Raw genomic sequence first — 12,477 nt, forward strand, 5'->3', positions numbered from 1 at the left:
AGCAAGAAACTGTACACAAACTTACGTTTTAGGATGTAGTTCTACAGTGGCCCACCTAAGCATGCTGGGTTTGGGATCACTCTTAGATGTATAGGCTAGGCTATATAAAAACAGAAAACTTACTATGTAACCTTATAGTTAGTCAACTATTTTTTGTCTAACCCAGGTTGTTTTTATATCTAATCCTAGGCTATTTGGTCAACTATATAAAACAGTAATCACTAATGTGCAACCTTATGGCCAGGCTATAACTTACTCTAATCTAGGCTACTGCTTAATCTGGATTATTTAATTCACACTTACGGGTATGGGTTACATAAAACACAATTAGCCTACCTTAGTATGTAGCCTTAAGGCTAGGTTACCATCTCATTCAGCACAGATTACAATTTCATCTAGTCCTAATTACTATTTCATCTAGTCCTAGGTTACACAGTCTAGGCTAACAATTTAGTCCAAAAATGGGATGTTTCATGAAAATTTATCACTTAACTTAATATAAGGTAATGCCTAGCTAGTCCTGGATTATTTAGCTCATGCTTAAGTGCACAGGCTTATATAAAAGGAGAAAACTTATACTAATATGTAGCCTTATTGTTATGCTATCGATTTACTTTGCCTAGATATTGTTATTACCTGATCCTAGGGTCCCCGTCTAAGCTAGGCCACTTAGGATACGTAATCTAAGGACATAGGCTACAGACAACATCCACTGTTAATTTAGTCTGAATATTTCTCACTTACTGCCTAGATTATTGTACACATCGTATAATCTGAAAGGATTTTCTATATTAATAATAAGTCGTGGAACATTTCTTTTAGTTAAAACATTTAGTTAGAATTTAAAACAATTTTCATTTGACGAAACTTGGTAGCAATCAACGCTTTACGAAACTAGGTAGGCTAGCAATCAACGAGCTGGGTTCCGGCTTTAACTCTCAAACTATAAATTCCAAAAGTTTAAAACTAAAACTTGTTTTAACTGGAAGTTAATATTGAGCACTCATCTTGCTATTTTTGATGTTTCCATGATCCTCGATAATGAAAACAGAGAAAAAAGTCAACTTTTTTTTGGAGCGCTGGTAACAACGTGAACCGTTCGCTATAGACCAAAAGAGAGTAATGGCTCCTTGGTCTTTTAACAACCGGTTGTAAACACGAGGGCAGATGCACGTGCGCAATAGTCACTTCTCTCTCTTGCAGGTTCTTTTGACACTGGAAAAACGGGTTCAGCTTCGCTGAAGATAAGGGAAAGTGCCCTCTTATCTTTGAGTCCGTTATATACTCCATCACGTGTTATAATACTAATCATTACGACACAATACCTGGCCAAAAAAACCAACTGGAAGAGAATTCTTTGATATTAGTTTGGTCACCATGGCGATCTGGTAGACCATGGAAGGTAACTCCTTGAGAACAAAACAAGCCACTACACTATCAAAAAGTGCATTTAGTCATGAAAATGATATGAAAATACAGTAATTAGTGAATATTTCTCAGTGAAAAATACTGCGAATTTTCCGCAAATAATGTGTATATATGTTCCACAGAGAAATCCGTAAATAGGTGAGTCCGCGAATCGTGAGACCGCAAATACGGAGGGTTTACTGTAATTACCAGTGCGGATTTGACTCTGTTTGGTAATGTTCAGTTCCGTGCATGATGACACCACAGATTTGAGTTCCCGGAGTTGCGAAGTATGCAATTATCTCCTAAAAAATATATACTATGTTATATAATATTATCGTTATCAAGATCTTGGATCATTCTGTCTAGGCATCTTTTTTTATTTTCTTTTGATCATGCACAGCCCTAAATAAACGCATTTTGCTTTTTTTTTTAAATTAGTGTTTGCCTACATAAGAGGTTCCATTTAGAGCACATTACCTGATATGGAGCATAAACTTTTATACAGCCAGTTCCAATATTAGGGAATTAATTCATCATAACCCTGCATGTCAAATGTTAATATCATTGTGAGATTAGGGCCACACATCAAATTCTTATATTTTGAGACAATGACAGGGCATAGGCCTACACATCAGTTTTTTACTGCAAATAGTTTTCTTTCCTGCGTCTGTTCAAAATAGATCAGCTTGCAACTAATATAGTAGCTTCGGCCCCACTATACACATACATGTGTACATGTTTCGATAGCCACAGTAATTGTAGTGCCACTCATACCACAGAGAATATAATTGAAACCTGTGAGCATGTAGCCGATGGCGCACACAGACCGATAACAGGGCTGTCTCATACCCCTTCTTACACAACTATTGAACAGCTCTCAAATTATATGGAAAATATATTTACAAAAGAGATAACAAATTACAGTACTACAATGATTAAATATAAGGCTGCTGTAGCATTTCTAAGAAAATAAGAGCTTTAGTAGAAAGACATCTTTTCATATGACACATAACGAAATAAGATCAAAATAAATTATGGCTGAAAAGGCGTGTATGAGATGACCCACACCAGTCTATGAGTAGCCTATGATTCATTTGATTTTGGGGGCAATATTGTAGATTACCCTGTTGGACAAAAGGGTACTCTCTCTCTCTCTCTCTCTCTCTCTCTCTCTCTCTCTCTCTCTCTCTCTCTCTCTCTCTCTCTCTCTCTCTCTCTCTCTCTCTCTCTGTGTGTGTGTGTGTGTGTGTGTGTGTGTGTGTTAGTGTGTTAGGAGAAGAGAATAATAGATTGTATTCATAAAGATCTCAATTGCTTCTTATTAAAACAAATTACTAAATTTCAGTTAACAATAGTAAGCAAATAATTCTTTACAACAGTATTTTGTGAATAAGTCTATGTTCATTCTGCAATGCTAGGTCACCACGTGAAAAGTTTTCCAAGACACAAGAGCCACAACACCAACAACAAAAACAAGAACAGCAATAAAATGGCTGTATATAAGGCAGGCCTATAATCCAAATGTCATAAGCAGCGTAAACCAACAAAAAAGACATTGGACATTATAGGTCTACGTAATTTTTTATGATTCTGTTATTTTGAAAGGAGATACAGTAATGTCCTTAAGAAAATCTCAGCAAATTATATCCTGTATGACTCATATAGCCTATCACATTGTAACTCTAAGCTAAACAGACCTATTCTGGTTTTGCTGAGTGCAATCACTACTTGTCATCCCACCGTATGTGTAAACGATTGCAATGAAATCAATTTTACGACTAATAAAATGTAGTAAAATTCCCAGAAGTCAATATGAAATACCATTCTGCATAGCTGTGTAGTCTTTGTGTTTAAATTTAGAATGGTGAACATGCTTGATAATATCAGATGGTAACTGTACTTAATAACTGCCCTGTAATTCAAGTGCACCGATTTGAACTCAGACATTCCTTGAGTCACCTCCATCATCAGGTGAAGCTAATTTAAGAAAAACCACATTGCAGCACCATGGAACGCTCCTTACATAATTTATATTTTCCTACTTTTTTACCATTTTTAGAGATATGTATTTTTATTTTATTCCAGGGGATAATACATTTCCTTTTGATTATCAGCAGAACTTATTTCAGCTCGGTAAAACAACTTTTGATAATGAAGATGAAATGAACCACAGATTAACCAACTTTGCAAAATGATTGCCGACTGGTTGGCTTCAAGGCATGGTCGTGACGTAGGCATTGGGTGGGGCTTAGCTGTGGCTTTTAATACAAATGCTTGGCTGAGCATCATTTGGCACCAAAAACAGCAATGGTTCGTGATCTGGATGAATACAATACAGTACAGTGGAAACCCACCTATTCGCGGTTTGGGATTCGTGAATTTCTCTGTGGAACATTTATACACATTATTCACAGAAAATTCTATATTAGCGGTATTTTTCATAGAGAAATATTCAAAAATTACTGTATTTTCATATTTTCATGACTATATGCTTTTTTTGTGATAAAACTAATAAAATATTCAGGTATAAGCATTTTTATAGGGGTTTTTGGTGTTTTGAACTATCAAAATAGGCAGTTACAAGCGTTTTTAGAGGGGTTTTATGTATTCACGGATTTTAGCTATTTGCGGGGGTAATGGTACATATCCCCAACGAATACCTGGGGTCAATTATATCCTCATTTTTAGAGCAGATAATCCTACCAATTAATGTTGATAAATTGCTTTCCTTGCACTCTTGTGAATCTCAGTAACAAGGTTATTTTCAAGTACAGTACTGACTCAACACACTTCTTAACAGAGAAAACAAAGACTGCATCAGTGTTAAATTATCATGAATGAAATGGTTGCAAGTATCACCCCTACACTCTTACCTTGCCATTCGTGACTCCTGTTCAGTGTGAGCATTAAAATGGGCACTCTTAGCATAACCGGCCCCATAAAAACCACTCAAATACGCACTTTCTTCAACCCCAGAGCACAAAGGTGCTAGAAGATCAAAGTACAACGACATCTGCAACGATAAAGAGTTGAACGACCTAAAGTGTTGTCTAAGCTGTTTATTTATTATTAAAATAAACCAGACCACTGCACTGAGCTGACTATCAGCTCTCATAGGGCTGGCCTAAAGGATTTGAATGAAATACCAGGTCTAGGCCAGAGGACAAGCACTGGGACTAAATAGGTCATTCGGAGCAGTGATGAATGATTGAAAATAAAATTAAAAACTGCATAAAGACATATGCTTTGACACCGGCACACATGCACACAATAAATACATTTACTCATGTTTCCACATTTACACTCACTAAAAAAAGGAATATTAAAATTCAGAATAAGTTAGGTAACATATTAAAATTTTTTTGTCTTTAAAATTCATTAAATGCCTTAAGGGTATTCAAATGTTCATTATTTACTTATTTTTATGTTTTACCTATTAAATTACAGTTCTTCATGAATATTACAATTGGATTCTGACAAAATTTCCCTTACTGATTTACTTCCAAAAGTTGATAATCGCTGTTGGTTATATTTTGGACATTCACAAGACATGTCTCACTATTATTATCACTTTGCATTTTGAGCATTTGGGAGGAGGGTCATGTGGACTGCTCATTAAGTATCCATGTGTCAGACGAATATGGCCTATTCGGATACGCGTCAGAATTACCTGTGCATGTCTCTCTCTCTCTCTGAGATGATGAACTCCATTTTCTAACACTGGGTTTTAATTGTTTTAATTTATTATCTTCAGGTTCATTCCATATATTTTGCCACTTATTTATAATAACTATTTTTTTATTATTATTTTCAGGTTCATTCCATGTTATAATAACTATTTTTACATTATTATTTTCTGGTTCATTCCATACATTTTGCCACTTATTTATAATAACTATTTTTATATTATTATTTTCAGGTTCATTCCATATATTTTGCCACTTATTTATAATAACTATTTTTATATTATTTTCAGGTTCATCCCATACATTTTGCCACTTATTTATAATAACTATTTTTATATATTATACATAATCATTAACTGGGATATTTGCATATGATCTTGTGAATGAGTTGCTTCTTTGGCTGCTTTATCAGCCTCTTCATTTCCTTTGATCGCGATACGGGCTGGGATCAAACATATTTCTACATTTTCCGATTATTATATAACTTATATAGTTATAGTTAAATTGTTGTACAATATTATTTTTCGGTTTGTAACTTTGAATAGTTTCTACAGCGCTTAAGTCACAAAATTATCGAATAATGTTTCTTTAATTATTTTTATGGCTGATGCAACTGCAAACAGAGTACTCTGTAAGCTGTTAATGTATTGAGTTTCATACTACTGAATGCTTCTATAAATGGAGAATGATCATTTGAAATGGTGTAGCACAGATCAAAAGTTATACTGTTCCTGCCATGATGCAACAATTGCTTCACTTAAATTCTCTCAGATCAGATGACATAATGATCTTCAATCACAGTAGTACTGGCAAAAAAATTTGTCAAAAAAATAAACAAAATCTGTACTACTCTTAATGCGAAAACACCTAGAAAAACAACATTCTTTCATCCAACAACACTCGCACGTCACACAAACAAACATCAAATTTAAAAATCTACTAAAATTATAAAGTATATGAAATCTTTAAAAGTGAAAATATTAATCAATATTAACCAAGGATTTCTATACCTTACAAAGATCAAGGAAGCATGAGGCATCTGATTATTTAACTCCTAAAACCACTGGTCAAATCAATTAAATACAGACTGCAAACTATAATGGAAAACAATGATCCACTTTTACACCATTTTCCACGAAAGCTTGATAAAAAACAACTTTCCGTTAGTAGCTATAACACTTAGTGATGATTTCAGGGAGTATGCAGTACAGTATACTGTACATCACAAAATTTCCTTTTATACCACTGAAAAAAAATTCACCTTTTTATCCATTCACTTAGCATTATTAAAAGGGTCTACTCCTGTCTACCTTAATAACCTCTCATTTCCCAGTTGACAATGCTATTGACATGATGTAGTAGTAAACATAATAATTGTAAACTCAACTAATTTACATTCTTTGTACTGTATAATAAAACCATTAGTTTGTGACAGTTCTCTCTCTCTCTCTCTCTCTCTCTCTCTCTCTCTCTCTCTCTCTCTCTCTCTCTCTCTCTCTCTTTGTACTTAGCAGTTGTTTCTACATAGGGTTGCCACCTGTTCTGTAAAATGCAGATTTGTTCTGTATTGGAGATAGAGATGTTGCATTCCGTATTGAACCGATACAGAACGCCATTTGTTCTGTATTTGGCCATCTGAACCTCATTATTTAAAAATTACATGAGCATATTTTTCAGTCAATCTTGCCGGACTGCAAAATTATGCCTTTGTCAAGGGTTGCCTTTGGTACGTGTAAAGTACGCAGCATAACGACTCATGAGCGAGTGAGCGACGAAAGGTCTGTCTCGCAACCCCCTACCCAATTAACCCCCCAGCTGAGAATGACCGATATCCATAGTCTATTTCCCTGATTCACTGAAAATTTATATAATGTTACTTTTCAATGGCTATTGTAGTTTAGCAGTAGAAATAAATCCTGAATTTTATTTTGTATAGTTCTGAGGGAATAAAACTTGATGGCATACATATATTATTTCATTGTCTATGTCAAAGCATGCCATTTAGTTTTGAATTTCTAAAGACTTGTCACTTCACTGATAACTGACAACTTGAGAAGTGATCTTCCAGCCTTCATCAAATATGAAACATGTCTTCCTCACCCTCATGTTAATTGAGCATAGCCTCAGAATGTCCCAGCTGAAAGGGCTTGCTCCACTCGCCATAACTTTTCCTCCTTATACAACTATGTTCTGTATTTTTCTGAGCTCGAGGTGGCAACCCTATTTCTACCATATGCTTTCTTTGCCAAAACAGGCTGATTAATAAACAAAAAGGCAAAATAAATCCAACTCTGGCTTCATATCTTGTGCTGTCATTCACAATCTGTTCATGCCAGGACTCTTGCAATTTTCAAGTCTCTGAGTAGTCTATCCTTTCATTGCTATAACTTGATACTCATACCTTGATGATTTAGATAAAGGAATACAGAGCAAATCTTGTGGCTCTGGATGGAAAATAACTTCAATCATGTTAAATCATATAACTGAATATAGAACTTGTTCCTTCTTGGAACTACAGACTCACTCACTCTCTCTCTGTTTACTTTCCAGGGACTCAAACTACAATATAATGAAAAGGAGATGCAAAGGTTCTATACACAATCTTGTGGATCTCCTTTAACTACATTACAACCTGTAAGATTAAGACAAGCAAAATTAATTTGAGCAATAATCTGCCTCATTGGCAATAATTCTTTGCTAATCCAAATTCTCAAACCCAATCAAACTACTGCAATATTTCATGATGTGTAAAGACCCTCACAAGTAACTGTAGCTAATACATTTTGTATTTGGTTTTCTGCAGGTTACGTACTCACCTGTAGTGGAGGGATGCCACTGTCTGTACCATAATATGTACAGCGATCTAATGGCGTCAGCATGTGCAGTCCAAGCAGCCGTTCCGTCAAGGAAGCGCTCAGAAAAACTAATCCTGATATGACTGGAGCATCATTATTTGGAAAAGTTTCCTCTGAAAAACAACAGATTCCTCATCATAAGCTCTAGGTTGCAAAATTCCACAAGAATGCTATTTAAAATAATTTATATCTTAGTGACAAACAGAAATTTGACCCCTTCTGAATGCTAGCTATCAAGATTTTTAGAATATGACCAAAAACTTAAAAGCCTATGCACACTAAATTACCTCTATCATAAGCATCCAGCTTGTCATTTCCGTAGATTTTAAATCTAATGGAGAATGTGAAAGTCTAGAGATTTGCTTTGTCCCCTATACAGGTAAATATTCAAATACAGCAAATTTTAACACTAATTTTGTATTTTTCCTTACATACAAAACCGAAGTTCTTTACACTGGAATTTCACTTATAAAAGCAAGCTGGAATGGCCATTTCAACTTTACTGATAAGGTAGTTAACTACAGACAGGCAGGGGGAAGTCCCGCCCACCTGTCAGTCTGCACTCCACTTTGCCTTCCAGCCCAGGTACCAGAGAAAGGGGTGGCTGGGGTGGGCCATTAATGTGAAGGTTTGTTTATTTGGAAAATGCAAATTACTTTTAAATTTGCTATTTGTTCCTACTTTTAAATTTGCTATTTCTTGCTACTTTTAAATTTGCTATTTGTTCCTATACAAATGCAAACCTTTGATCTTTATGTAGAAGTTTACCCACTGGTGGGAGGAATTTGAGTACTCTGAATTGACTGGTAGGTTAGTCCAACCTGGGATGTTACCCTACTGGGTCACTGAAGGAGAGGAATGGATCCAGCCCCTCTAACATGCCAAACATTTAAGAAATTACAGTGGCTAGACTTCTGTGCATTAAGTAATGTGTGCATACATCACCTAATAAAACCACTATAAAACAAATGGGTTTGTTTTATTGTCTGTTCCACTCTCCCCTTGCCAAGAGAGAGGGGAGATTTGCATCCATTTGAATTCAAATAATGAAAAAATTAAGAAATGTTTCTCAGTCAAATAGCTTGCATTCCACATATGTCCAGCATGTACCAGTCTACCATCCTGACTCTCTGCCTTATGTGAGAGAAAGGGGGGACACCAGTCACTCATGCACTCTTTCACTAACCAAATACCTTAGATGAGATGCAACCTGTCCCATTATGGAAGTTGGGCGAACTGCACAACTTGCTTGAGAAGCCACAACAAGACCTAAGAAAAAAGTGTCCAAGGCATGAGGGCATCGTCCCATGGGTAACAGGAGGTGAATGAAGTCTGATGTGACCACATCCCCCTCACATAAGACCTGTAGAACTGACAGGTTCTTTCAGAATGCCAGAGTTGGGATGATGCCCCTGACCTCGTGAGCTCTCACACAAACCATGCCTCGTCTTCCTGACTGGACAAGGCATACATCCACTGAATTGTCTCACTTAGCCAGAAGAGATCATGTTCTTTAACACCTCATTTTTGGTCTTGCTGGTACTAACAAAGACGTGTTGACACAAAGGCCTGAGATGCTGGTACTAACAGAGGTGTTGACACAAAGGCCTGATATGTCAAGTTCTCTTGAGATAGTATTGCAGCACCCTAACAGGACATAGTAGCACCTCGTCCAGATCACTACCTACAAAATCCTCCAAGGAGGGGATCAAAAAGGACTCGAACCTGACATCAGAGACTGATGGATTCTGAGTCCGCACTACGAAATCCTGGACAAATTTGAGAGAGACACATCCGTGTCCCCTCTAGTGCTTAACGTCGTAAGACAGATCATGAAGCTCACCTACTCTCTTCACTAGGGTTGCCACCCGTTCTGTAAAATACAGATTCGTTCTGCATTGAACCATTACAGAATGCCATTTGTTCTGTATTTGGCTGTCTGAGCATCATTATTTTAAAATTATATGAGCACATTTTGCAGTCATTCTTGCCAGACTGCAAAATTATGCCTTTGTCAATGGTTGCTTTGGTACGTGTAAAATACGCAGCATAACATGACTCATGAGTGAGTGAGCGATGAAAGATCTGTCTCGCACCCCCCTACCCCATTTCCCCCCCAGCTAGGAATGACCGATATCCATAGTCTATTTCCCTGATTCACTGAAAATTTGTATAATGTTACTTTTCAATGGCTATCATAGTTTAGCAGTGGAAATAAATCCTGAATTTTATTTTGTATAATTCTGAAGGAATAAAATAAACTCGATGGTAGACATATAAATATTATTTCAATGTCTATGTCCAGCATGTCATTTAGTTTTGAATTTCTATAGACTTGTCACTTCACCGATAACTGACAACTTGAGAGTGATCTTCCAGCCTTCATCAAATATGAAACATGTCTTCCTCACCCTCATGTTAATTGCACATAGCCTCAGAATGCCCCAGCTGAAAGGACTTGCTCCGCTCGCCATAGCTTTTCCTCCTTATATAACTATGTTCTGTATTTTTCTGAGCTCGAGGTGGCAACCCTAGTCTTCACTGATGCCAGGACAAGAAGGAAAGCAGACTTCAGGGTTGGAGCCCTGTCTGGCACTTCTCTCAAGGGCTTGTATGGGTGATGAATCAGATTCCTCAGGTTGATTTACTGATTTGTGGCTATTAAAACTGGTGTCACAACACCTATGTTATTAATGCTGTAATAAAATTAAATAAGAAATTAAAATGATAAACGATCAAATAAGTTTAATAGGAGTTTCATATGAAAAATATCTAAAATATATGTTAGTAAAATGAATGTCTTTACTGTAACCCATGACACTGCACAATATAATAAAATGAAGATAAGAAGGCCCAAAAAACACTATTTGAACTATCATCCCAAACTAAATATTTCTTAAACTATCTTCCTAAAACCCATGTTTCACTGGGAGAATATGGACAGATGAAATGTTGATGTCAATGTCCAACGTATATATACAAATGCATATATAGGTGTGATGAGAAGAAAAATAAGTCTCCGATGGCAGGAATGATGGTGACCGATATCTTTCATAGGAGGAGAATAAAACAGTGAGTCCCAGTGGTTTTTGGCAACAAATTAAAAAGGCCGATTAGGAACAGTGTTCTGGTGGTCTTGGCCTCCCAATAATGTGCTGAACACCTCTCACCATCCCCTCTGAGGATTAACAGACCGTTTTAAATCTGATTTCCAAAACCAGGTCCTCCTGACAAGTTCTTATTGTTGGTTTGATTGATGATAAAAAACAGATTATGACAAAAATCTTTCATTTTGTCAAAGGACAGCTAAATTTTGAAAACCAGCAAAAACAAAATTTGCTCCTCCAAAAGATTTATGGAATGGCCTGTATCTCTCTGACAAAGAAGGGAAAATAGTTCTCTTTAACAAGGAGACTCCAATAAAGTTCAAGAATTCTAAACGATGCAGAGACCTATGATTTAACGAAAGATCCACAACAAATATTGCCAAATCGTGAACCACAGGGGGCAATAAGGACTAAAATCCACTCAAACCCCTGGTATTTTTACGGCCTCCTGAAAACACAAAATGGGATTCCTTTACAAATATCTGCCTATTTCATCATAGTTCAAAAATGGCCAGACCTGTTATACCTTAAAACTATCATCCTAAAAACTAAATTTTATACAAAAAATTTAAACTATCTTCAAAAAACACTTTAATATCATTTCAAAGTCATCTTTTCAACATTACCCATAAAAATACATGGCTTACATAAAACAGTAAACCCAACCTCTGTGTAACTAACAATGTGTCTCAATGGGAATTTTTACAAACAAAAATTTGGACTCCCCTATCACCCCTTCTAGCAAACTTGTACATGGACTTTTGTTGTCAAACCCCCCATATTTCTGGCTTAGATTTGATATTTTTACTGTCTGGGAAAAGAGCTGGGAGACTTTATATTATTTGTGGAGAAAATTCGCCCTGACCATAAAATTCAAAACAGAATATTTTTCACTGAGAAATATTCACTAATTACTGTATTTTCAAAGATTTTCATGACTAAATGCACTTTTTACCTAGATAAAACTTCAACAAGATCTGCCAATACTCAGGTATAACCCACTGCATATTTACAAGGTTTTTAACAAAGTGTTTAAACTCCCATCAAAATAGACAAATAGTTTTAACAACAAAATAAAGTGTTTCTACACGGGTTTTACTCAGTATTCAATCCTTTTATCTTTTATGCCATTCCATCGGAGTCACTCACGTATCCTCCACAAAAAGGGGAAGGGGGGTTTACTTCCGTGCAGCAATTGTAATGAAACTAATCGAGTTCCCTCTATTCAGAGCACAAAAATTTTCACATATGCAGTATTCAGGATTTTTATTACATATCATCCCTTTTCTTTTTACATCAGATAGGGAAACATTTTCAAAAGGGAATTCCGTAAAAAGAGTTAGGAATCTGCAATCATATCACCTAAATATTTAACTATACAATCGACATTAAAAAACTAACAAAACAGGTTATAAAACA

At 36.0% G+C, this 12,477-nt stretch overlaps 1 protein-coding gene across 1 annotated transcript in view; it reads right to left on the reverse strand.

Annotated features, from left to right (window-relative positions):
* Nucleotides 1-12,477, reverse strand: part of LOC136855345 (L-fucose kinase-like) — a 111,099-nt gene that overhangs the window by 43,417 nt on the left and 55,205 nt on the right. The window contains 2 exon segments of the mRNA XM_067132258.1: nucleotides 4,284-4,423; nucleotides 7,913-8,064. Of these exon segments, the coding sequence (XP_066988359.1) occupies nucleotides 4,284-4,423; nucleotides 7,913-8,064 (292 nt within the window).

Source organism: Macrobrachium rosenbergii, chromosome 31 (genome assembly GCF_040412425.1).
Source record: "Macrobrachium rosenbergii isolate ZJJX-2024 chromosome 31, ASM4041242v1, whole genome shotgun sequence".
NCBI classification, from domain to species: domain Eukaryota; kingdom Metazoa; phylum Arthropoda; class Malacostraca; order Decapoda; family Palaemonidae; genus Macrobrachium; species Macrobrachium rosenbergii.